The 27,928-nt window shown below is 43.3% G+C and overlaps 1 protein-coding gene across 2 annotated transcripts in view; it reads left to right on the top strand.

Annotated features, from left to right (window-relative positions):
- Window positions 1-1,365: 1,365 nt before the first annotated feature.
- The window catches only part of SORD (sorbitol dehydrogenase), a 59,886-nt gene continuing 33,323 nt past the window's right edge, over window positions 1,366-27,928 (top strand). The window contains exons 1-4 of one of the 2 annotated variants that reach the window (XM_029575145.1): window positions 1,366-1,599; window positions 15,948-15,981; window positions 18,205-18,369; window positions 22,358-22,517. In XM_029575145.1, the coding sequence (XP_029431005.1) occupies window positions 1,543-1,599; window positions 15,948-15,981; window positions 18,205-18,369; window positions 22,358-22,517 (416 nt within the window). In that variant the 5' untranslated portion in view covers window positions 1,366-1,542. The remainder of the gene's footprint in view (window positions 1,600-15,947; window positions 15,982-18,204; window positions 18,370-22,357; window positions 22,518-27,928) is intronic. The other variant, XM_029575147.1, reaches the window with a different exon arrangement.

Raw genomic sequence — 27,928 nt, 5'->3', positions numbered from 1 at the left:
TCGGAAATGTCAAAATAACGCCATCCTAAAGGTTTACAAAATAGGTTATAGGGAAAATGGGGGGGGGGGGTAACAAGGGTTGTAAAGTACAAACTGTTATTAGGATTAGGAGGTAACATAAGTAATGATTAAGTTCAGTTTATGAGTTGGGTTTGTTTTTTTTCTTATTTAAGAAAAAGCATAGATGTGCTGATTTTTAATTAATCATGAGGTTGGAATGGATGGTGATGTTTAGTTGATCCTTTGGGAGGATTGGAAGGCTTTGTTGAACAACCAAGTTATCTTGCCTCTCTCTCCCCTTCCACCTTACTATCTCTCTCCCCTTGCTTCCCTTCCCCATAACCTTGTCTCTTTTCTCCCCCACTGTACTCACCTCTTCTCTCTCCCTTATATTCATTCTGTCGCTCCTCTTCCGTTATACTATCTTCTTTTGCCCCCTCCTCTATATCTTTGTCTCTCCCCTCTTCCCCCCATACCCTCTGTCTATCTCTTCCTTCCCCTCCTCCACCGTATCATTTTATCTTTCACCCCTCTTCCTACCCTGCATCTCCATGTCTCTCTCCTACGTATCTTCTTCCATGCCTCTTTCTGTATCTCCCCCTGCTCCCTACCCTATAGGTTTTCTGTCTCTGACCCCCTTCCTCTGTGCCTGCCTCTCTCTTCCCTAGCTCAGCAGCACTCTCCAATCACCGTACAGCCATGGTGGAAATCGGACCAATTGCCGCTAGAGATCACAACCAACCAGTCTCTTCTGAGAGGGATCGGCCCGCCCCCTAACCCGGAAAAGCTGCTGGGGCGAGGAGGAGCCGCCTGACGCATTCAGCCTAGGAAGCAGACTTTCAGATATCCGCCTCGAGCCGGCGCATAAACCGTCTGCTAACGTCAGCCTGGTGTGCTGCCGACTATACCCGGACGGATAACACTGAAAATCTGCTTTCGGTCTAGCAGGCTGCTTTAGCCGGATAACGTCTTATCCTGCTATGGCAGGGCAGCCAGACCTGCAGGATTTTAAAATGCCAACGTTTTCCCAGCTGAACGTGCTGAATAAAAAGTGTTAAGAGCAGTAGTTCCGGCCAGGCACTGCTTAAAACTCCAGCAACCCTAAGTAAAAAAAAAAAGGCAGAGAGAAAAATAGTAGGAGCGCCTCACTGGGCAGAGCTCCTGTAGCAGTGTAAGGAGGGCATCTTGTAAATAACATCAGTAACGTGTTTTAGGAACCTATGTCCCGTTTGCATTTCAGCTCTCCGGCCTGGAGCTTTTCAAAGCGTCCGAGGTAGCCCTCGTGAGCGACGGCAGATTCCTTCCCCCGCCTCGGGGGAAGCAGTAGGGGAGGGTTGGGAACGACCTATCGCTCCACAAGCGGCCTTTGAACTCCGGGGTTAACAGCTGGGAGACAAACACCAGGCTGCTAAAAATTAAACCCGTCCGAAGCGGTAGAAAGAAAGAAAAAAAAACCAAAACCAACCCCAAACAAACAATCCTCCCCCGGGCAGACAGAGCCATTAGAGAACAAGAAAACCGCCGAGGAAGGAGAGAGAGAGGATGGCGCTGCTGGATAACCTGGCCGTAGTGGTGCACGGTATCGGCGACCTCCGCCTGGTAAATTGCCTCCCATCCTTACGGGCTATGTCAGAATCCCATTATTATACATTAGATGACCATACACACACAACCAGCACCATTTTGGTGGGGTACATTCCTTTCAGAGGAAGGCTACTTTCAGGGTGAAGGAAACTTAACAGGAGGAAGGAAAATGCAAGGGGTCGGCTGGCTGACAGCAGGTGTGGGTGGTCCAGGGGTTCCCAGAAATGACTTTTGCATGGCCAGATCTGGCATTTAAAACAGCTTATTATCTCTATGAATGAAATAAGCGCAGCACATATGTGTTCAGTGTACTAGTTTTGGATAACTTTGCTTGCTCAAGTTCTTCATCTCCCACCTCTACTGTCTCATAATTAGTGGTCTGGAGCTTTAAAAAAAAAAAAAAAAAAAAAAGCTTGGAGGAGCTAGACTGATTTCCTTATCATTTAATAGCATGTCATATGCCACCCATATGAGATGGTTCTAGCTTGCTCAGTAAATATTTAAAAACATTAAACTTATAAAGATATAAATTATAAAAAAAAAAAAATATTAAACTGGAAGTTTTAATTTATAGTTCTTGGTCTTTGGCTGCTGCATTGAGTTGTCTCAAACTACTGTGGGATTTTGCCTTCTCCTGTATCCCTAAAAATAAATCACTGCCCAGACATGGAGGTAGCTAATGTGGATTAAACTAAGTGGACTGATGTCTCCATTCAGGTTGAATAACAATGAGCAACTTGTACACTAGGAAGGTGTTCACCATGTGTATGTCTTTGACAATTACTACCTGTATTGCAGTTATAGTATTCCAACTTGATTCCTGCTGTTTGGTCTTTTTAATATATTTTATATACTTATTGATAACGCAGAAGTCCCACAAGTTTGCAAGCTATGAAAATTCTGCTCAAAAGATTTAATCAGGTGTGATACCTAGAATTATTTTCTTCTTGAAAATTAAGAAGTTCATGTTGACTTTGAATTCTAGATGCATCTAATTTTGATATATTTGGGGCCTTTCCTTGTGACTGGTCAGTAAAGCACTTGATAGAGGGACCATGGTGTGGGATTATAGCAAAGGAGAAGAAGCTGTGGATAAGGAACAGAAGAAATTCTATAGTTTTTAAGACAATACTATAGAATAATATGGTTGCATGTGCTATAACATATTCCAGATAGACAGAGCTGGTTCTACAGGCATACTAGGTAGTTGCCTAGAGCACAGCAATTGAGAGCAGCACCAGGGGCCTCTATGCAGGAGGAGCACATAGGGCTATGCTGGATGACTTTATTTCTTAAGTTCTCCCTGTCCCCTCCCCCCTGTTATTTGTATTTTCTACCTTTTGTTATTATGTAAACCGATATGATGTGTACTTTAATGTTGGTATAAAAAAGCTGTTAAATAAAATAAAATAAAAATTCCAAGTTACATAGATACATACTCACTGCTGCAACCTAACCTAGACTACTGCAACTCCCTATTACTAGGCCTACCGTCAGGACTTCTGAAACCACTACAATTACTTCAAAATTCCTCTGCTAGACTCTTACTAGGAACAAGGAAATTTGACCACATAGAAACATATAGAAACATAGAAGAAGACCAAATGGCCCATCCAGTCTGCCCAGCAAGCTTTCACACTTCTCTGTTACTCTTGGCCCTTATTAGTAACTTTTTGGTTCTAGTTACCTTCCATCCCCACCATTGATGTAGATAGCAGTACTGGAGCTGCATCAAAGTGATGTATCAAGCTTGATTGGTTAGGGGTAGTAATCGCTGCAATAAGCAAGCTACACCCATGCTTATTTGTTTACCCAGACTATGCAATTCAGTCCTTGTTTGTTGTTGTCTGAATGTAAATCTTCTTATCTTCATTCCCCCCTGCCGTTTAAGCAGAGAGCTACGCTGGATATGCATTGAAAGTGAAGAATCAGGCTTATTTGGTTTGGGGTCGTAACCGCTGCAACAAGCAAGCTACTTCCCCCGCTTTTTTTGTGAAATCAAATCCTTTTTCCACATTTCCTCTTGCTGTTGAAGCATAGAGCAATGTTGGAGTCGCATTAACCGTGTTATGTTTATTGATTAAGGGTATTAATCACCAGGTGGTAGCTGTCATTCCCGCAAGCCACCCCCATGCCTCTTCTCTTCATTCACATCCTCAAGACTTTATGGATCCACAGTGTTTATCTCAAGCCCCTTTGAAATCCTTCACAGTTTTGGTCTTCACCACTTCCTCTGGAAGTGCGTTCCAGGCATCCACCACCCTCTCCGTGAATAAATTCTTCCTGTCATTGGTTCTGAGTCTTCCTCCCTGGCGTTTAAAATCGTGACCCCCTCGTTCTGCTGATTTCTTTCTAATGGAAAAGGTTTGTAGTTGACTTTGGATCATTAAAACCTTTCATATCACCCCTGCTCCTCCTTTCCTCTAGGGTGTACATATTTAGATTCTTCAATCTCTCCTCATAAGTCATTCGATGAAGACCATCCACCTTTTTGGTCGCCCTTCTCTGGACCGCCTCCATCCTGTCTCTGTCCCTTTGGAGATACGATCTCCAGAACTGAGCACAGTACTCCAGGTGAGGCCTCACCAAGAACATTTCCCTTTTCTTACTCGATATTCCTCTCTCTATGAAGTCCAGCATTCTTCTGGCTTTAGCTACCGCCTTTCACATTGTTTCACCAACTTCAGATCGTTAGACTCTATCACCGACTTCAGATCGTTAGACACTATCAATCCAAGGTCTGCTTTGTGCACATCAGCAGTTCACCCCCTATCAAACACATTTCTTTTATATTTCCACACCCCATATGCATGACTCTGCACTTCTTGGCATTGAATCTCAGCTGCCATATCTTCGACCAGTCTTCCAGCTTCCTTAAATCCCGTCTCATTCTCTCCACTCCTTCCGGCGTGACCACTCTGTTGCAGATCCTAGTATCATCTGCAAATAGACAAACCTTACCTTCTATCCCGTCCGCGATGTCGCTCACAAAGATATTGAATAGGACCGGTCCCAACACCGACCTTTGCGGCACTCCGCTCATCAACGCTCTCTCTCTTCCGAGTAAGTTCCATTTACCATCACACATTGTCTTCTGTCCTTCAACATCACCCCCTCTCTGATAACACTACACTGGCTTCCTATACAATCCAGAATTCATTACAAAGTATTAACTCTAATTTTCAATATCATCAACAATACTAACCTATGCTTACTAGGTGTGTCACTTCAACATTACTCACCACAGAGAGCCTTAAGATCACAAAACAAAGGACTTCTAAAAGTGCCATCTATTCGGAAGAAACACCTAATGCAAATAAGAGAACAAATGTTCTCGATAGTGGGCCCCAAGTTATGGAACCGTCTTCCAGAGTCATTACGTTAGATGATAGAGAGAAAGAGTTTCAAGCGTGAGCTAAAATCATGGCTCTTTAGAAATGCATATGATTTGACGTAAAATCCCCAAATGCTGATAACTGCAATGTCAGTTCCAGAGACTAAATTTGCGGAGCGAGCAATAAGGACCAAACAATGTAAAATGTATAGTTACTAGAATCAGAATCTGTAGTTGCTGTTGTGTCAAACTAGAAAATGTATGAATTTGTACTAGATTATACATTGCTAATGCGTTAACCTAGAATATATATGGATATGAACGAGAATATGATTTTGCTGTTGTGTTGACCTAGAGTATGAAAGCCGACAACAATATGAATGCTGACCAAGAATTCTAAAACTGACTTTGTAAACCGTTGTGATCTTCTTTTGGAACGACGGTATATAAAACACCTACATAAATAAATAAATGTGCACTCCTTCTGCTGCTGAAGAGCCTATGTGTGTAGTGGGCACGGGGACTGTTAAAGAGCCACAGGACCAGATGGAGCCACAATGACAAGTCTGGAAAAAAGGGCCATGGAACCAGAGGGAAGCAAATAGATTTATTTATTTATTAGTTTTTATATACCGGTGTTCATAAGGACATGTCACATCGGTTTACACTTACTAGCATTCATTTAAAAATAATATTTGCATTTCAAAAGTTAAAGGAGAAAAATACATAATTTCGTAAAATAAAACAAAATATTAAAATAGTTGAGGTATTAAAAATTACAAGTTTAAAGATTCAAAAGGTTAAGAACAGCAGAAAGATAAATACATATTAAATTCTAAAAGGGATTAAAATTATTGGAAGACCTGTTGGAATAGCCAAGATTTTACACCCTTTTTGAATACTTTAATATCTGATTCCATCCGCAAACCTTGTGGTAGAGAGTTCCACAGTTGGGACCCAGCAATAGAAATCGCCGTTTCTTGTACATTATTGAGGTGTGCAATTTTAGGAGATGGAAGGAAGGGAAAAATAGCATGATTGCTTGGATTGAGTCTGCTTGAACTTGATAGGGGGAGGGGAATGAAAGTGCTGGGTTCAGGCTGGGAGTTGGGGGTAAATGGATGGAGGTGATGGGAAGGAGATGGAGAATGCTGGGGAAATGGGTCGGAGTATGCTATGATTTATTTTTTTTGTAAACCGGAGTGATTTGTAATTCTCACAAGAACTTCGGTATATAAAAATTAAAAATAAATAAAAATAAATAAATGATTGGGCTGGGATGGGGGGGGGGAGAGGGTTTTGGGCTCAGGCTGGAGAAGGGGGGAAGAGAGTTCTTAGGTTGGGAATAAGGGGTGGAGTGTACTTAGGCAGGCTGGAGAAGCTTCAAAAGAAGAGTTGCATCCCCATTTATTTTTAAATTAAAATATTAGATTGTTGAATATTGAAAAGATTGTTGCAGCGTGGAAGAGAAGCGTAAGGGACCTTTGGGATAGAATTAGATGGTGCCAAAAATAGTGGTACATTGGGAGACTGAAATAAGAACATAAGAAAATGCCATACTGGGTCAGACCAAGGGTCCATCAAGCCCAGCATCCTGTTTCCAACAGTGGCCAATCCAGGCCACAGGAACCTGGCAAGTACCCAAAAACTAAGTCTATTCCATGTTACCATTGCTAATGGCAGTGGCTATTCTCTAAGTGAACTTAATAGCAGGTAATGGACTTCTCCTCCAAGAAATGATTTGAAAGCTCACAGAGGACAAAGAAGAGCTGAGCCTGCTATGAATTGAAAGAGCCACAGTAAATCTTGCTAACTAAGGATTGGATTCGAATGATTGAACATCTTCATAGAAGCTTAAAAATGTGCAGGGTCTTAAGAAGGTCAGTTTGAGTGTTCCATTTTAAATGTTAATGGGGATTTTTATGTTAGTTGATCGTGGAAGATAGTATTTTTTTTTTTGCCAAAAGAGTGAGTCCTATTCTGGAGATGGAAAGGTGGCAACTTTTTACTTTGATGAGATGTGCCAGGTTTGTACGTGGTGGCATTCAGGCTATGTCGCCCACTCCTGCAGTTTCCCGATGTTGATTCACAGAGACTCTTTCAGCTTTTGTCTTCCTTGTATTTTAATTCCATTTCTTCTTTGATGTTTGAAAAACATTGTTGTGGTGTCAAGAAGAGTCTGACAGGATGGTGCTGTTTCTGATTCTGAAATGATTTCTCATCAAGTCTAGAATTTGAGCAGAGAGTAGTCTGCAATACCCTGATTGTGTAAATCATTTACTGTAAACAAATTTTAATGTTTAACCTTTCCTGTTTAGACAAAGCCAAGTGTGTCTACATGCTATTTTTGTACTTTCTGTGTACTGTTTAATGATACTTTGATAGTTAACATTTATATAAATGTTTTTCATGCAGTTAATGGTTATTTGTTCCAGAATATTCTGTAATAAAACAGACTAGCCAGTTTTTATTTAACACGGAATTTAATGTTTTTTAAGTGATTTGTTTGGAAATGTAGACCGTGATGGCAGATAAAGACAATTCAGCCCCATCTAATCTGCCCAGCCACAACTTTTGCTCTTCTCTCGTCTTCTCCCTCACATCCCCTGTGCTTGTCCGATGCTTTATGAATTCTCACACTGTCCTTGTCTCCATCCACCTCCACTGGGAAGCCGTTCCATATGCTCACCACCCTTTCCGTAAAGAAAGATTTCCTTTGATCATGATTTATTTATTTAAAACAATTTATGTCCCACCTATAATAGGAACCCATGCGAGGTGGATTACAGCAATGTTAATGCAATAAACACAATAAGATAAAAACCTCTTCACAATTTAAATTTTGCGTCTTCCATATTAAAATACTGCAAATCTTGAACAAATAAATGTGCCTTTAGTTGCTTACAGGTGGGAACATCACCTGTTTCTTTTTACCAGTCTGGAAGCTGATTCCACTTCCAGGGACCAATCATATAAAGGCCCATTTCCTTATCTCTACTAGAAGAGCCTATCTGAAAGTGGGAACCCTCTGTGAACATAGATCTCAAGATGGTATATATTTCTTTAAGAGCTCCACCAGATAGGATGGACCTTCTGTTTTTAGTGTTTTAAAACCAATACATTTTCTCACAGGCAACCAAAGAAGATTGATGAGTAGCAGGGGTACATAATCCCATCTTTGACCGCCACTGATCAGTCGGGTGACAGAATTCTGCAATATCTGAAAGGGTCGAATTGTAGAGGCAGGCAACCCAATATAGAGTGCATTGCTATAGTCTAAAATGGTAACTACAAATGCTTGAATGAGTGCCAAAAAATAATTTTTATCTAAAATGTGCCTCAAGTGTCCTGAGCAGGCGTAATTTGTAAAATCCTGTACATAAACATGATGGACTTGGGGCCAAAGAGACAATTGGGAACCAAGAAGAAAACCTAAATTTCAAACTACAGGCAGGAAAGAGAGGTCTCTTCCCATTAGCATAAGGGAGGTAGTATTTTGTTTTCATAGGACTGCCTTGAAAAACAGATAAGCTTGGTTTTAGCTACATTAAGTTAAGTTTCAAATGATTTTCGAACATTCAAGATCCTATAACATGAAAAATGTTAGAAGCCATTGCCAAAGTAGACATTAAAGAGTCCTTGACAGAGAAATACATCTGACTGTCATCTGCATGCATTCGAAAAACTATAGTATGTCGGTCTAACAAGGACACAGATATAAAGTATCCATTATACAAGGCAGCAGACAGTGTAGACCCCTGCAGTACTCCTGTAGGGACAGTGAACCATTTTGAAGGAAGGCCCGTTGACAATAACCTTTTGTTCACATGAACTTAAATATGAGTCAAATCATCTATAAACAGTTCCATCCACCCCCAGTTCCCTTAATCGCTCCAACGGGATTTGATGAGGTACAGAATTGAAAGCTGACGATACATCTTGGTATTCTCCTATTACAGCCCTTCCTTGGTCAAATTCACTTAACAGTTTGCCACAGTAGTTAATAGCGTTTCAATGCTTGTGTTTAGCTCTAAACTCACATTGATGCTTGCCTGTCTTTTATCCAGACTGTTCTGGCTTTGCTCTGCTTGCTGTCTGCCCCAACCTTGACCTGGCATTTCTTCTTGCCTGCCCCGAGCCTTGCCTATTACTACACCTCCCTTTCTTCTACGCACCATCATCTTTCATCAGATGCCTCCTGCTGGAGCCAGATCTGCTTACAGATCAGGCAGTGTCAATCCAACAGTGAACCAATGGGTACATATCTAAGCCCGCACAGGCCTGAAAGGACTGGAGGAGTAACCGAGTGCTACCTCTTTATAGTGCCTTTTGGTACCATTCTTCACCACCTGCCTCAATTATGCTTATGTCATCAAGGTGTGCCATAGGATTTTCTCTCTTTAGGCCCTATAAAGCTCAATTCTTCCTGGGTGTGCTGCTAGTGAGCTACAGGATGCTGGGAGCCATGCTGGAAGGCCACAAGTGAGCACAAGACACCATAATGGAGCTGGGACAAAGAAGTGTTGAGGGTTGGCGACAGTGCAACCTGCTGGGGTTGGGGATATGTTACAGTACCTCCTCCAGGATCTTTATTCATGTGGAAATAGCTGAATAACTTCCTGATCAAAATCAGCGTGTTAAGGTTTTCTGCTGGTTCCCAAGATCTTTTTTCGGGCCTGTATCCTTTCCAGTCCACTAAATAATAAATCCTATTTTTCACTATATTGGAGTCAGTGATTTCTTGAACTTCAAATTCAGTATCGGTGTCAGGATAAAGGGAGTCTGGGTAAGGTCCATTCTGGCATATCTGTTGAGGGATAGCAGCTTGAATAAAAAGATATTGATGAAGTTAGGAATGCAAAATGAAGGTGGAATTCTGAGCTTGTGTATGACTGGATTGATTTGTTTTATGATCCGGTAAGGACCAATAAAGCTGGGGATGAACTTGACAGAGGCAGATGTTCCTGGTGCTGATATCTTTATTCATGAGCAAATATCTTGGGGAAGAAGTATTTCTTGGACTTAGGAGGTTTATGACTATGCAAGGAAAGTTTGTGAAATGCTGGCATTATTAATTTGGTGATGAGGAGCAATAAGAGTGCACCAAGCATTCCTATGAAGTCCACAGACAGAAGCTTGAATTGCATCAGCTGCAAGGGTCTGAAAGGCAAGCAAATGAAGGTTCTCCAGGAGAAACTTTGGAAATTGAAAGGATCTGTGCTATGTATGCTATGCTGTGAAAAAGAGATTCATTCTGCTTTCTACCTGTGTGACTACAGTCCTGTCCAGTCTGAGGGCCTTCCATGTCCTAAACATTCACTTATCCTCCCACATCAGTTTACTTATTGTAACGCTGAAAGAGCATCAGACAGGGATACCTTCTTCTGAGATTGTATGTCTACAAAGCTGCACTAACACAAAATATAACTGTTGATTGTAGCGAAGGAAGAGAATATCAATCATTCCAGTATCTGCCTGTGGCAGGAAGCCAAAACAAACATATCCATATTAAAGCAAATAATCTGAATGGATATTCTGTTACAAGAAAGAAAAGCTTTTGCAGAAATTGGAGAACTATTGTTTTGACAAAGCCATTTTATGTTTTAAGAAGGAGGGAGGCATTGTGACCATTTCCTTGTCAGTCTAGTAGTTATTGTCAAAGTGACAGCATTTGCCAGAAGAACCTGTCTTGAATGATAAGTTGATTTACTGTGAGGTAGGTCCCCTCTGCTCTTTCTCTGCTATTAGCTTTGCTTCAGATGGTCTCCCCTCAGAATCATCTCCTCCAGAATATCAAAGGAAATCCTCTCCTTCGCAGGATATGTTTGGGTGATGATGAAGGCCATACCATTTCAGTTGCATACTGAAGAGGAAACCAGGCACAAAATGCTAGTTATTCTCCAGTATGTGCAGCTTCCCAAGGAGATCATAGAATTCCTGTGCACAAGATCCTTGTGGAATTATTGATGAGGATATGGGAAGGCGGATGGGGTTTATCTTGTCCAAAAGGCTCTCAGGAATTGACAAACGTCAGCTGCCCCATGAATCGATGGTCATCAGATCTGCTCTTGGTGTCCCCGGGGAAGGATCAGAGACTGATGGATGCTCTTGGGAGGAAGGTGCTCCAGGGCGCAATGCTCATTGCCCACATAGTAGCCTACCTGCTCTACATGAACCAGTATTCGCTCGAGATCCTGAAGCAGGTGCAGGAGGTTGGCAAGCAACTTCCTCAGCAGCAGCAAGATACCCTCCAGTTGCTTGTGCATAAGATTCTGGAGTGAGGAAAACACAGGATCCGTTCAACCTATGAGGGCATCGAGGGTCTCTGCAGCAGGAATCGGCACTTGCAGACTCACATGGCTAAGGGCCTCGGATCTCCAATTGGAAGTGCAGGAGCGATTCGCTGATGTGCCATGTACAGTAGAGAATCTCATCGGAGATAAGGTGAACGATGCAGTGGCCCAAATCCAGGATCACCATGCAACACTCCAACAGCTCTCCACTGACACTCAGGACCTGTCCTCCTCAGCCTGGCCCAAACCATCAAAGTTTGGGCCAGGAAGTCCTCCTTCCGCCCAAAGAAGTACTATCCTCTGCCCCCTCGCTCCCATCAGCAATACCAGGTCCCTTGTAGCCATTCCAGGCAACAGAGGGCCTCAAAGCCCTAGCCGGCACATCAGTCAAATCCAGGGACAGGGGTTTGATTGGATCGCAGGGATCTTAGCCAGGTCACCCACACCCAGAGCGATGGACCTGCCGATTGGGGAAAGGCTACGGTTCTTTGAGAACCGGTGGCCCAGTGTAATCTCAGAACAGTGTTTTTTTTTCCATTGTTTGTGAGGGGTACAAATGAAACCTATTGTGTGCCCCACCAAATTGACCCCCCCCCCCCCCCGAGCCCATTTTGGGACCCAATAGCACATCAGAGCTCTCCTCCCTCTTAATGGCCAGGATGGTCGAGCCCATCCCACTAGAGCAAAGAGGTCAGGGATTTTACGCCCAGAACTTCCTGATACCAAAGAAAACAGGGAAACCCTGTCCCATCCTAGACCTAAGGGTCTTGAACAACTTCATCAAAAGAGAAAAGTTCAGGATGATTTTCCTAGGTACCCTGATCCTTTCTTGCAAAAAGGGGACTGGCCATGCTTCCTCAATCTAAAAGACGCCTATACTCACATTGAGATCTTCACAAGTCATCAGAGGTATCTCTGATTCATGGTGGGAAACTAGCACTTCCAGTATTATGTTCTGCCATTTGGATTCACGTCAATCCCTTGTGACTTCCCGAAATGCCTAGCCATGGTGGTGGTGGTGCACCTTCTCAGTCTGGGAGTTAACGTTTTCCTGTATCTGGACAATTAGCTGGTTAAGAGCACTTCTTGGGTGGGGGCCGAGGAGTCCATGCACTCAACTCGCTGGGTGCTGGAGTTATTAGGGTTTGTTGTCAATTACTCCAAGTCCCATCCCATCCTTTATTCAGTAAGGGGTAATAGCACGCCGAAAACGTGCGTCCAAATGTGGGTTAACAGTGCGCTCCACCGGAGCACACAATGGGCTGTCCCCCCCACACTCATTCCCCATTTTCTTTCACATTCTCCTAATCGCTTCTTCCCCTGCTCAAGGATGAGGAAATACTGTGAAGTTTAGGAAGTGCACATATCTGTGTGCTGGTAGATGTGGTGTATTTGGATTTTCAGAAGACGTTTGAAAGAGTTCCTCATGAGAGGCTTCTAAGAAAACTAAAAAGTCATGGGATAGGAGGCGATGTCCTTTCGTGGATTACAAACTGGTTAAAAGACAGGAAGCAGAGAGTAGGACTAAATGGTCAATTTTCTCAGTGGAAAAGGGTAAACAGTGGAGTGCCTCAGGTGCGCTATTACCCCTTACTGAATAAGGGGTAAAGCTAGCGTGTCGAAAACGCTCATCCAACCCCCCCGAAACTAATAGCGCCCGCAGCATGCAAATGCATATTGATGGCCCTATTAGTTATGCCCACGCGATTCAGAAAGTAAAATGTGCAGCTAAGCCGCACATTTTACTTTCTGAAATTAACGCCTACCCAAAGGTAGGCGTTAATTTCTCTTGGCACCGGGAAAGTGTACAGAAAAGCAGTAAAAACTGCTTTTCTGTACACCCTCCGACTTAATATCATGGTGATATTAAGTCAGAGGTCCCAAAAGTTACAAAATAGTTAAAAATTTAAAAAAAAAAATTTAAATGGGCTCGCGGCTCACGGGTTAAAAACCGGACGCTCAATTTTGCCGGCGTCCGGTTTCCGAACCCATGGCTGTCAGCGGATTTGAGAACCAACGCCGGCAAAATTGAGCGTTGGCTGTCAAACTTGCTGACAGCCGCTCCTGTCCAAAAAGAGGCGTTAGGGACGCGCTAGTGTCCTTAGTGCCTCTTTTTACCACAGGCCCTAATTTAAATAAATTAATTTACTGAATCGCGCGCACAGGAGAGTGGCCTGTGCGCTCTCCCGCGATTTTTACTGTATCAGCCCGTTTGTCAGAGAAAAAGAAAATCTTAAAAAGCTTCAAGGTGATAAAACTCAATAATGCTACAGCTCACATTTATTAGATTTTAATCTGTTTGAGTGGCCCCGATTCTGCAAAAAAAAAAACATCAAGGTGAGCTGGATCATAAAATATATTTAGCTTCTCTAACTTAATCACACATTTACAAGGAAATCTCTGTGTAAAGGTTCCACCTAAGGCAATAACCTTTTGCCTCTTCTCAAGAAATAGCTTACATCTCTGTTGCATAGCTCTAGAAAAATTCAGATAATGAAGTCACATAGTGACCTAATAAAGTCTTTGGCTTAGCACAAAAAAAAAAAAATATATATATTTTCATGGTCCAGTCTTTATATGATTCTAAAGCAAAAACAGCTACCAATATTGTCGCCCTAATAAGAATTTCTGTTTGTAAATCTTGCAAAAATGGAGTAAGATCTAAACTTTCCGAAGAGTGTTCAGATCTCAAAGGAATACTTAATGCAGGTTCTACGTTACCATGAATAGGGAGGTAAAATGCCTTAGAAACTGGAGGAATAGATTCCAATGGAACATTCAAAATTTTGCAATAAAATTTCTTTAACATATCTAGAGACGCAATCAAAGGAGACTTGATGGAATTTAGAAAGCGCAAGTTGAATCTCCTAGAATAATTCTCCAAACTGCGGCTCATTTCAGTCTTATCCTTAATTAAAGCTACATCTGAAGACTTTAAATCCTTGCTCTGAGACTCAAGCTTGGCCAGTCGCCCCCCCCAATCATCACCAAGTATCTGAGCATGGGAGTTTCTCTAGCTTTTGTTTTGGCCATGTGAGCCTTTTCTATATCGGCGTTTAAGGGAATGCATATTATGCACTTAAAACCCTGTCTTAGGCGCATAAATGGCACTTTGAAAATCATGGGATTTCTGCAGATAAAAGTGTGCATGCCAGCCCTCTTATGTGCATGCTTTTACCCGCACCCGAAGTAAGCGTTCTGGAGGGGTGAGTTTGGGTGGGGAAAGGATTTTTGAAAAGTATGTGCGTAAACCTGCGTGCAGAAAGTTATCCTTGCTCTGGGACCACCCATGAATTTACAAAGGGGACCTATGCGCGTCAGTTCTCTTTGAAAATCTGGATAAAGACTTTAGCTCTTTAAGGCTGTCTGAAACTTAACGCTCTTAAATACAGGCTGGTCAGTCACTTTTGTTTTTTTACTTTTTTTGCTCAGGGGTGGAGGAGGGGAGGGGTTATAATTTGTGTTGAGTTCAGCACCCCCAATCATTTTCAGTGGTTGGCTCCTATGCATGTGCAAGAAGATTAGACATGAATGCAACTCCTCCTGGGAGTCCATAAAATAAAAGTTTGGGTAGTAAAGGTTCTTTTCCTGGCATGTAGTCTGGGGGTTCAGATTTTAGTCGAGTAGCTGGTGAAATGGACCAAGTTCAGAGGGAATGTAAGTTCATGCTGGACAGGGAGTTAATAAGCAAACCTGGCTACCCCCTTTTGTGACTCTTAAACCCCCTCCCCACAAAGTAAACTCTGATCATCAAACTTCAAACCTTCCTTGTCAGTCTCAGGATCTGTAACCCACGCTTTTGGCTCCAAGAATTCAAGGACAGACTGAGGTATTTTTTTTCGGCGATTCTAAATTATATAATCAAGGTAGGTGCTCTTCTGGGGAATTTGGCAGTAAAACACAAACAACATTAGTTGCCAACAGTTAGCATAATATAGATAACTCTGCCTCTTTGCAGCTGGACAAACACCCATCTGGCCCAGGAGACTTCAAATGAGGAAGTGATGCAATAACCTGGAGCATTCAGCCTTGACAATTGAGGAGGAGACATACGTGGTAGCCATTCCATAAATATTTCAGTCCTGATAACAAAATCCAGCCTTTCCTCCTAGATAACGCAAGGATTGCTCACTCTTACTCAGTCCATTGAGTTGATGATTATCTTACATAGGAAAATTGTTTTTCCTGATGTCTGTGTTCATATATCCTCCTAGGGCTCCTTCAGGAGAAATTAAGCATTAGTGCCTAGGAGTAGTACCTTGGCACTCCATTATCAATGGCAAGATCATTGTAGCCACTTCTGGTATGGAAGAACCCAGGGAAGCTAGCAGAACCCTTGAACAAGTAATATTCTCTTGAGTTCCAGTTGCAGATTATCCCATGTTTTTTTTAAGACTTATCATCACTTAAGAAAATCAGTGTTAAACACCCCCTCTAGTTGCCATACCACACTAACTTAAAGGCAGAGTCACAAGATTACAGCTTAATACTACAAACCAACTGCCTATAGAAATTGAAAGTAGAGGTTGAGGACTAGAGGTTAAGGTACAGTTCACTTCCTGTGCATTAGTAACAAAACTACATCTGAAAGGTGCGTTATAGAATCTATTCTGCTCTTACTGCATTTATTTATTTAAAACCCACTCACTCCAGGGTTCACGATGGCGTACGATAAAACATGCTCAAACTGTAAATCTGAAACTATATGTTTTCATAGAAATATAATTTTCTTTTAGGAGAACCGTCCAGTTCCTGAACCAGGCCCAAATGGTAAGGCTAGATAAGATGTCTTCAGATCTCTCTTTGATCTCTTTTTCATACTCTGGGAGGGGAAGTTTCAAAGCCATTTACCTGGATAAATTGGCTGACTGATAATTCTCCTCACTCAATGTGGCTGAAAGGACACGCAGGGATAGGGGAGAAGGGATGTTGTGAGCAGGTTCTACAAATATTTATTTTTTTATTTAACAGCTTTTCTTTACCGACATTAAAATACACATCATATCGGTTTACATTGCAACAAAAGGTAGAAAATACAATAAACAGGGACGGGGGAGGAGGGATAATAAAAAACAAACGAGAGACCGCTCTAATGGGGAGCTGGAGAGAAAGGAAACTACACAGAGTGCAGGCAACTAAGGTTGGTGGCAAAAAACTATATACAGTGGTAGGGAACTGCGCGAAAGGCTATTCAACTGAAGATTCACATCTATCCATGTTTATTTTTCAGCAAACCTTTGCCTGCACTGAAAGGAAGTACAGAGCACCCACAGGAATTTTCAAATTGAAAGTGTGCACATACTCTGTCTTTGAAATCTGGGTCTAAGGCTGCAAATAAGAACTCGCAGTTCAGGGGCAAAAGGGAGCCTCGGGTCAGCCTGTGCCATTTTGGATTACCCTCCCAGCGGTGCAGGAGCAACCGGGGATAGTTTCTGCCCCATTTACTGCTCAGGGGCTCCTGATGCTGAGGAGGAGTCTGGAGGGTGGGATTGTAAGCCAAGGGTAGGGGGAGGGGAAGATGGTGATGGAGGGGTAGCAAGTCACTCGGGGCTTCCTGCCCCTTTACAATCACAGTCCGGGAATGCACGTTGCTGTGGCCGGTGATGCGCGTGCATCCGGAGCACGAACGTGGGATTTATTAAAGTGCAGCACGCCCGTACCACAGGTCGATAAATCACACAGAAATGGACTTGCTTTAAAGCGACTCTGTTTTAACACTGGCTGGTAAATCTAGACCCCTTAATTCTTTAGAGTTTAGGGGCCTGTGCGGGGTTTATGTTTGGAAATGCAGATTGGTGGTGGGGAAACACGGGTTCTTTTTTCTTCTTTATCTACAGACTTTTGCCCCTTCCTTGAAGCAGGTACACACGTGATTTCAAAATGAGATCTCTGCTCACACTTTCACCCCCTCTGATCTGCCCCTGCACACTGAACAGCACACATACTTGTACCTATACTGGGGGGAGAGGGGCTGAAATATTCAAACTGTGGTTTTGTGTTGGGTCTAGCCAGGGAAACTCTTTTGATTATTATCCCCTTACTTTATACATTCTCTATCCAGATTTAAATTGTGACGCTTAATGTGTTTGCAGAAAGTAAGTAAATGCGGAAAGCTTGTGTATATGTCAAAATACTTGTAGAACTTACAAATAGATATGCATTACTTTTTCACAGTGAAATATGACTTTTAATGTGTGAAAGGCCAGATAAAATAAATGTATTTAATAGTAAGATAGTTGTTTAAATTGATAAAGAGCGATCACAGATTACTGATAATGTCCTGAGCAGAGATTACTTGTAGCCCTTTCGCACAGACGGTCTCAGTTGCACACCTTCCTCACTGTACGCTTTCTTTAAATGTGGTGCTGATTGGCTGTTCAGTGCTATACCTTCAACCATTCTTCAATATGCTGTATAAAATCTCTGATATGGGCCTGCTCTTTGACCCACCACACTGTGCTGTGAGGATTCTAGCTTTAGCTCCCCTGTGTGCTGCTAAGGGGGCACACAGAGGTCCATGGAGGGAGAAAAAGCATTTGTCCCTATCGGCCAACCAGAGGTGCTTGGGGGGTTACTGTCTGGAGGAGACATCCCTTCTATTCTAGCATCGTGTAGGCAGCCTGTCTACAGGTCAGGTGGGGCAGCAGAGACTATTGAGAGATTACAGGGAGAAAGACCAAGGTAAAAGCCTATAATACAACATCAGGAGCATGTATGGTTGAAGGGCACAGTCTGAAGCAGGACTTCCCAAACCTTTCCTGGAGGCCTCACAGTCAGTCGGGTTTTCAGGATCTCCATGATGAATATGCATGAGATAAATTTGCATATCATGGAGACTTTGTGGCTTTCCTGAAAACCAGACTGGCTGTGGGGGTCTCCAGGACAGGTTTGGGAAGCTTGAATTGTTCCCTATGTATTAATGGTATTTATTTATTTGATTGGTAAAGCTTCTATGATGGTTTATGCATTTATTTATTGGTATTATTTTGTCAGAGGTGCTTCTGAAGATGCACTCAGTTGGAATTTGTGGCTCTGATGTCCATTACTGGCAACATGGCCGTATTGGGGATTTTATTGTGAAAAAGCCAATGGTGGTCGGTCACGAAGCTGCTGGCACGGTTGTCAAAGTGGGGCCATCTGTAACCCATCTCAAACCAGGTGAGAGCAGCCTCCATTTATTATACTTCAGTGCTGCACAGCTACAGAGGAAGGAGCTAAAATGTGTTTAGTGGTAGTGCATTGGGTTACTGGGTTCTTGTAGTTGTGGTTGAGCAGGTGGGATAGTGCAGAGGTGACCAACCTTTCATGCACCAAGAGCCAAGTAAACACTGTACATACAGTGCCAAAGAGCCTCTTGTCTTCAAGAGACAGGGGGCCCTTTCAGCAGCCTTTTCCCTCATCTCCACCAATGTCTTTCTCTCTGACCACCCTGTCCCTACCAGTTTCTCTCTCAATTTCCTCACCCTTTCCTCACCAGTTTCTCTGGTACCTCTACATCTCTTAATCCCCCCCCCCCTAACCTATCCCCACCAGTCTCTCTCTCGGGGTTTACTTCAATAAGGGCGAGCACAAAGGCGACGGTCAAAACAGCGAGCATTAAAGGGCACCATGGAAAAAGGCGCCTTTTATAAAGGTCGTTGATTAGTAAGGGTGCGATTATTAAGTGTGCGCCTTGATTAAGGCCACGGGATGGGAGAGAAGGGGGTTGGGGGGTGGGGACAGCAGCTAGAGGGAACTCTGTGGCACTGTCTCACTGCTTCAAAGCTCTCACCCCAACCCCTTTCTCTCCCGGCCTGCGGCCTTAATCAAGGCGCACACTTAATAATCGCGCCCTTACTAATCAACGACCTTGTTCCACGGCTCCCTTTAGTGCTCGCCCTTATCAGAGGATACCCTCTCTCAGCAGCACCAGTTTAACATTCCCTATCCCCTACAAGAACTACAGAGACTTGGTGGTCCCAACATAACACCTCCCAACCTTGCAGAAGACATAATATTATGCAGAGGAGATAAATATCAAGCAGATTGTGATAAATTGCAGGAGGACCTTGCAAGACTGGAAGATTGGGCTTCCAAATGGCAGAAGAAATTTAATGTGGACAAGTGCAAGGTGTTGCATGTAGGGAAAAATAACCCTTGCTGTAGTTACACAATGTTAGGTTCCATATTAGGAGCTACCACCCAGGAAAAAGATCTAGGTGTCATAGTGGATAATACTTTGAAATCGTCGGCTCAGTGTGCTGCAGCAGTCAAAAAAGCAAAGAGAATGTTAGGAATTATTAGGAAGGGAATGGTGAATAAAACGGAAAATGTCATAATGCCTCTGTATCGCTCCATGGTCAGACTGCACCTTGAATACTGTGTACAATTCTGGTCACCACATCTCAAAAAAGATATAGTTGCGATGGAGAAGGTACAGAGAAGGGCAACCAAAATGATAAAGGGGATGGAACAGCTTCCCTATCAGGAAAGGCTGAAGAGATTACAGCTGTTCAGCTTGGAGAAGAGACAACTGAGGGGGGAATATGATAGAGATCTACAAAATCATGAAAGGACTTGAACAGGTTAATGTAAATTGGCTATTTACTCTCTCAGATAATAGAAGGACCAGGGGGCACTCCATAAAGTTAGCAAGTAGCCCATTTAAAACAAATCAAAGAAAATTCTTTTTCACTTATTGCATAGTTAAGCTCTGGAATTCATTGCCAGAGGATGTGGTTACAGCAGTTAGTGTAACTGGGTTTAAAAAAGGTTTGGATAAGTTCATAGAGGAAATATCCATAAACTGCTATTAATCAGTAAGGAATAGTAGCATGGGATCTATTTAGTGTTTGGGATCCTGCCAGGTACTTGTGACTTGGATTGGCCACTGTTGGAAACAGGATGCTGGGCTTGATGGACCCTTGGTCTGCCCCAGTTTGGAATATCTTATGTTCTTATCCCTTATACTGCTCTCTCCCCCTCTTTCCCCTCCTTCTGCCCAGCACCAGTATCCAACTTATACCCCTTTCCCCCATGCCCCCATTTCCTCTGCTTCCTCCCATACCCTCTGCTGAGTCCCAGTATCCCCCTCTTCCCACCCCTCTCCTCTCTCCCCCCTTGTTCATCCCTCTCTTTCTTTTCCCCAACTCACCTCCTCTCTCTCTTTTCTCCTCTTCTTGACTATATCCTCTCCGCATATCTTTCATACACCCCCTGGCATTACCCCTTTTTGTTCTCCCCTCATCTGTCTCCCCAGTCATCATCTCTGTCTCTCACCCCTCCATCCCATCACACCTCTGGCTGACATTCTTTTCCTCCTTTCACCACTTTTGACTCTGTCACCCTCCCTGTCCTCTTCACCTCTGGCTCTCTCTCACACACACACCTCATCGCCATCTCTTCCCTAGCCTTCACCCTGACACTATTTCTAGCTTTCACCAACCACATTCCCCTCTGTCACTACCTCTGGCTTTCTTTCACACACACACACCATAGGTTTCTCATAGCCCTCTACTACCTTTACCCTGAGTTCTTTTGACCTCCTCCTACTCCCAACCCAGCTCTCTTGTACTCTCTTCACTCCTCACACACCATTTCTTACACTACTTCCCCTCCCTCTATCTCAGCCCTCTCCCATACCCTCCGTCCCCTCATATCTGCTGCAGAACACATGGCAGCATAGACCTTGGGGAGGAATAAGGTGCCAGACCGTTCAGTTTCCTTTGCTGACTTTTTGGAGATGGGGAGGGAAATGATTTTCATCCTCCTCCTCTTCCAACATTCATCCCTTTTCACATCACTCCTCCTCGCACCACTCCTCCCCCAAGCAGTCACACCCCTTACCTCTTCCAATATTCACTTCTCGCACTGCCCCCACCCAAGTATTTACCGCCTGCGTTCATGCCATCTCCCCTCACCCCCTTTTCAGCATTCACCCCCTGACTGGAGCACCAGATGACTACTTCCTTCCCCTCTGCTGTCAGCTGAATTCCACGTCCTAGGAGCACAGTGGTCTGTTGTGCCTGGGGTGGTGTCCTCTATAGCTCCTCTCCTCTGGACAGCACAGCCAAGAAGAGCAGCTGGGGTGGGGTAGACAGAATGGGGAACCGACTGATTCTTCTCTGCTGTCCTGTCTGTTCCATCCTTGCCCTCTGTCCTGCTGACCTCCAGTGCAGCTGGTTGCAGACAGGAGGGGAGGGGCACTGCCAAAAATAGTCCCTGCTCCCTGTTCTAACCTCACCCTCTTGTGTCCATGGCACTGTGAGGACAGGAAAGGAGGGGCTGGAACAGAGAGTGGAATGGATTTTCTTTGTTCTGTTGTGTGTGCTCCCTGCCTCAGCCCCTCCCATCCTGTCCTCTGGATTGCTGCCCATTAACCATGGGAACAGAAGGGCAGAATCATATTTTGTATATTAAAGAATTGATGTGGCACCCAAGTCACAGGTCAGCCTCACCTGGATAGGATTGACCAACCCCTCTGTGAATAATACAGTTCTCAAGAACTCTCTTAGAAAACCACATTTGAAAATGTAGGGAAAGCAGATACCTTCTTGACCCAAATACACCACTTCAGGCTACTCTGTTCGGGTACAGGCAAAACAGTTGGTGGTTCCAAACAAGGTTCGTTATTTATAGAGGAAAGGAAAACAGAATTCATATAATGAGAGACCTCTAAACTCAAGGGCTTAAATCCACAGTACAGTCAGTTGTTTGGAATAAAATTCAAAAGTTGAATTTCCTATTTCCAGTCTCTCAGCTGATCTTTCACACAGAAGGTATATTCCTCGGTCTGATTTACTCAAGCACTGAGAGCGCTGGAACTCCTCTGTGGATGTGGTCTTTCTCTGGCTGTCTGTATAGTCCTCTAATAATATCGACTGTATTAGTAGGCCCAATGCTAGGAGCCTAGTCCTAAGGAAGGCTGGCAGGTTGGATGCTGACTCCTCAATGACCAGCTGCACAAGTCCACAGAGAGAGACAGAACTAGAGACCGTGTACACTTTGTAGCACTATATAAATGTGTAGCGGCATTAGTTTGACCCCCCACAATATATAATCTCAACTTGCTAGTCTTTATCTTTTTTTTAGGAAGGGGGAAGGGAAGGGAGGGGAGCTTCGGAAATGAAAGAGTGGCTTTGTTAGCTTGCATGTTTTCTCATTTCAGGTGATAGAGTTGCTATTGAGCCTGGTGTTCCTCGAGAAAATGATGAATTCTGCAAAACTGGTCGATACAACCTGTCTCCTACCATTTTCTTCTGTGCCACCCCTCCCGACGATGGGAACCTGTGCAGATACTACGCGCATAATGCCAGCTTCTGCTACAAGTATGTTGCAATAAATAAATTCTGGTGGTGGACACCGCTCTGCCTCCTTTTCCTCTCAGCCCACATTGTCAGTGCCTCCTCTTTTCAGCCACATATTGCACCCTGCTTCTTCCAATGATGGCATCTACTTCTCCCTGCCCGCATGAGCTGGAACAGGAAGTGGTGGCGCCTGATCCATGCAGGCAGGCAAATGTTCATGCCGACATCTCCGTCCCCAGAACCGTGGTGCTGTAGGCAGCCATCTAGTGCTTCCACTGGCCCTGTGTGTGTCTGTAGGTGGTAGAACAGTGGGTTGTTCGGTGGGCGAGTATATGACGTAAGTGTGGCTGTGTGTGTGTGTGTGCGGGAAGGATATGTGTGTGTTGGGGGGGATATGGTGTGTTTCCGTGCATGGGATGTTGGAACTTTGGGGAAGGTGGCTTTTGAAAGTACCTTTTGTTCCATTTATAGCCAGCTGCTCGTGTTAGTTTTCCCTCTCTTTGTCTGCCTGTGTTGTCCTGTGGCAAGAGGCTAAAAGTGTAAGGGGAGCATTTGGAGTGAAACATTGTAGAGCATTCTAACAGCTTTTAACTATTTCCCATACAAAGCAATGAGGATTTTTTATTTATTTTTTTTTTGGAGGCTTAGTTCTTCAGAAATATTGACCAAATTTTCTAGGTTTAGAACTTGACTGGGATATTCACATTTTTCAATTTCTGTCCCTTTTTGGAGAGTTATTGTGCCAGTGACAGACAGACAGACATTGATCCCTTTTATATGATTCTATCCAACATTCAACATAACATAACATACACAACATTCAAACATAACAAAAAATAATATTTCTTCCAGTAGTTGAAACGTTGGTTTAAAACAATTTGAAAGCAGAAATGTTTAATAGTAATCACTGCAATACTGAAATAGTGCAGTACTGACAGTGTACTGCAGCTATTAAAGACTAGAATATATGTAATAACAGGAAGGTCTTACAGTCTCTCACATCTGCATCACTACATGGTGGCAGCTACTCCACATGAAAACTGTTTTACTATCCAGTTATTATTATAGTTCTTTACATAGTTATATAGAATTAAGAAATGCTGGCATTGATTTACAGGGCTTTGAGGCTTCAAGGAATACAATTTTGGAGGAATTCAAGGTCCCACAGTGGGTGACATAAGCCCCAAGGGTGGGAGATACACTCTCTGTGAAGACCCAAGTAGTCGTACAAGGAAGCGCACACAGCATATGCTGCACTCCTGGTAGCACAGAGAAAAATGGTGTGAGCCGCCATCATTAGCAGGTGGATTTGTGAGATAGTTATAGGGACTGAATGTCGGGGAGTAACTAGACAGGTCGAAGTTACTGCTTTTAAATTTCAGACTTGTACACCAAAGATTTCGGTATTGCATGAGTTATTGGAAAGTGTTTTAGGGAAAAAAATTATTATCTGCAGTGAAAGCAGGCCCAAATCTCGGTGGGTAATTTTTGAGGGGGCAATAATCAAATAAAAAATGTCCTGTTTGGTTTTGCTTTTATTATTGGTGCAAACCTTAGCTGCTGCTAAAAATTAGGAGTGGGGCTTCACCAGCGCAGGTACTTTGCTTACTGCCCCCAGATGGTTCTCTTTCAAAACGATTTCAATCCTTATCTATTGCTGGATTTGGATTTAATTACGTGCCCTTTTCAAACCCAAGCTGAAGGCAAATTATATTTCGGGTACAGAAGGTATTTTCTTGCCCCAGAGGGCTTACAAGCTAAGCTTTTGTACCCAAGGCTATGGAAAGTGAAAAGACTTCTCCAAGGTCACAAGGAGCATTGGATTAAACTGAAACCCTGACTTCTCTGGTTCTCAGCCCATGCCCTAAAAACTCTTGAAGTAGAGGCCGAAAAGAATGTCAAAGATCATGTGGTCGGTTACCATATCATCATCTTTACTAGATAAGGTAATATTGATAGGGAGCTCCACAGAAAGGCAATCAAGCCTTGGCAAAGAAGAAAAGATTGTTCTGAAACGGAGAGAGGCCGTTCCTGATATGTGACTAATCTCCATTGTAAAGATTCAAAGCAAGAAAAACATACAGTGGTTATGGAACATGAAAAAAGATCAAGGAAGTGCAGCTGGAAAATCACCTTATGAGTGCCCATTTGACACTAAGCGCTCGATTTCTCTGCCAACACCCAGGAGGTTTTGCATAATAATTTACATGTCCTTTGTGTAACCGTATTTTGTTAGGAGTAGTGAGGTGTAGCCCATGCTAGGGGACCATGGACATAAAAACCAGGTGCTGAGAGGTCCTGATCCTTGCACTGGTGCGTGGGTTCATAAAACGGTCGGGGAAGATTTGGATTGGACCGGGCTCAGAGGTCTAAGGAGTATGGATTTTTTGGCTCGGGGGACAGGGCAAGAACATATCCTTTCCCCTTCTGTGACTGTCTAATTGTCCTCTGTACAACGCCTTGGTGGAAGTTCCTGACATTTTCTTTGGATGACTCATCTCCATTTAACCCATTACTCTGGAACCCAACAAAAGGACTCTCAGACAGATGGCTTTATAGTTCCTACTTAGCCTACTTTATTTACTCCTCTTGGGTGCCAGCATTAATCAATGTAACAAAGATGTGTTACGGGATCCTGAGAGCAGAGATAATGTACATTGGGTCTAGGGTGTGGCGGGGGGAATATATGTATGTATCCAAGATAGCCTGGGATACAAAGATCCCAATTCTTGCTAGCAGCATAGCAATTAGAACTGCCTCAGCTCTTGGAAAAACACAGAATTTCCCCCTCCCTTCCGGTTCGACCCCTTGATAAACCAGTTATTACTCACTCATGAGTGCTATGTGCAGGAAATTATTCTGGCAGCTAGTTGTGCCCATTCTTTTTCCTAGGGTTCTGTATTCAAGACTAGGCGTTCTTATCTAAGAATAGTCTCACGTCCGCATCCATTGTAAAAGGTGAGGCCCTTCTGGACTAGAAAAACCAGAAAGCCTTAATGGATATACGTAGAACTCAAGGAAAGGTCCTGCTCCCTTGGACTCTTTCGCCCCCCTGTATAAACTCTTGACACAATTTATATATACAGAGCTATAGCCCATCTAGAGATTGCCTCTCCAAGTACACTCACTAAAAGGTATAGACAATGAAGTGCCATCCTGTGCTGCTGAACCACCTATGCAGAATAGTAGAGGTTTAGTGAAAATCAAGTTGCACCTGTGGTCTCCAAATTTGGACTGAAAAGGAATCAGGAGAACTTAACTTGAGTATTCAATTACAGATTTTATTACATCAAACAGAAGGCATTGTCTTTTTAGAGAAGCCGTTTTCTATAGAATTGAGTTAGTATGACAGATATGGGAACCGACATTTGATAAATTCATGATGGAATTAAAAAATTCATTAAGTTTTGTGTTTTATTACTGTTTTTATGTTGATTATGTAATCCGCTTAGCATGATTTTATTCTAAGCAGACTAGAACTATTTTAAATAAAATAAATAAATATGCAGATTGTGCAACTCGCCTATCACCTATTGCACTGAAGAATTCTTTCTAATGAAGTATGATTCACAAAGACTTTGTGTACACCCTTACATGCCATTCTTTCTTGTCTTTTGACAATTCACACCACAAGCAGTGACAGGTTTTTTTTAAATCCAAGTTACTCTAGAGGTACTAGAAGACGGGGGAGTGGAGGGTAGAGTGCATGTCATCCTTTTGTTTCTTCAATTCAATAGTAGCAGAGTTCGGTTCATTGTCTGAGCTTCATAGATGTGATCAGATATCCCCATGCATCAGAAAGCTTGTATTGGCCTTGGCCTCTTTAACCTTGGTTCAGGAAGTTTGTAAGGGCCTTGGATTTGTTCCTTTTGCTGTGTAGGGCCTTCAGCAACTGAGCACCTTCTTTAATTGACACTTTGCATATGGCTTGTTATTATTCAGATAAAATTAGTGCTCCTTCTAAGTGGGTTATAATAGCATAGAAAGTATTTAATATCTTAGAGGAGGGGGGTCCCCAAACCACTGCCCACGGACTGGATTCAGTTCACAGAGCTCATTTTCCCAATCCCCCATACCTTTCCTTCCTGGGGCCGTGTCCAGCCCACGGAGGAAGGTGGCAGCAGCAGAAGGGCTGGCAGGGTTTCCCAGCACTGTCAGTAGCTGAGGAGCCAGTGGATTAGGATGGGTTTTAATTGTCAAGTGTAGATGCTACTATATGTAAATCACCGCCAGCCTTGTTAGGTATGATAATCCTTAAGAGTAAATAGAAATAAATAAATGGAGAGGCATTGGCGGCGGGAAGCCAGGCCTTTTCAGCAGAAGATCAAGAGGTGAGGGAGGTTTGGGGGGATGGGGGGGGGAATGAATGATAGGAAAGGGAGGGGATCAGAGAGTGGGAGGAGGGAGTGTGCCACCCACACACACACCCCTGGTACATCTCAGGGGGAAGGCAGGGTTGACAACTTCTTTGAAATCTAGAAATATTATTACGGACACTCTTAGGTGCCAAACCCTTGGCGGCCTTGCCTCCTGCCTCTCCTCTTTACCAGCATTTGACATCACTGAAAGAGAGAGGCCGCACATGTTACTCCCTTCCATGCGACCACCTCCCCGCTCGCTCAGCAGATTCCCCAGCCTCTCGGCGCCCTATTGGTGATAGGATATATCCTATGTGGCTATTCCCTTGAAAAGTCTGGGGACCCGTGAGATCTAGAAGATTAAACACCATATTCCTTTTGTGCTTTGCTCATATGCTAAGAACCACAACATTTTAGAGACATTCTAGACAGCTTAAATACTAGTAAAAGATATCTTTTAGAACTGCAACTGGTGACTTCAAGTTTGAAATCTGAAGGACACTATGTTCCCCTATTCTTTTAGGGGGTGATTTTGTAACACTATGCATAAGTTAGCCAGCAAGTGTAACAGTTATCAAAGTAAATTTAACACGGGTAAGTCCACTTTGAAAATTATCCTAGCACAATATTGCCTGTTGTGTCTATGCATAGTTTAGCCAAAAGAAATTACATGACTGTTTTTGGTTGCATAATTTTCTAAAGGGCCATTTCTGTGGGTGAAGTACTACTTTACCTGCAGAGGTCCCTTTAAAAATGTCCCTCCCCAAGGGCATATGCTTTACTGACAACACCCACTGCTCTATGTCTCACTGCTTCACTTGTATAGAATTATCTCTGCTTTCACCCCAATGGGTTTGATCTACCATGGAAGGATGCCTTCTCTAGTGGAGCAAGGGTTAATGAGAGATGAATGGGATAGTAAGTTAATTTCCTCTCTGTGTAAAGCTATTAATACACCTCTGTGGGGGCCCCGACTCCCCTAATAGTGCAGTGGAATGTATACCTTGCGCTAGATCTCAGTGAGAAGGACTGGAAGGGTATATAAAAGGCTTCCCATAATATGGAGCCACAGAG

Source organism: Rhinatrema bivittatum, chromosome 13 (assembly GCF_901001135.1).
Source record: "Rhinatrema bivittatum chromosome 13, aRhiBiv1.1, whole genome shotgun sequence".
Lineage (NCBI taxonomy): Eukaryota > Metazoa > Chordata > Amphibia > Gymnophiona > Rhinatrematidae > Rhinatrema > Rhinatrema bivittatum.
Note: the sequence above shows the minus strand (reverse complement) of the source record. Positions and strands in the feature narration are given on the sequence as shown.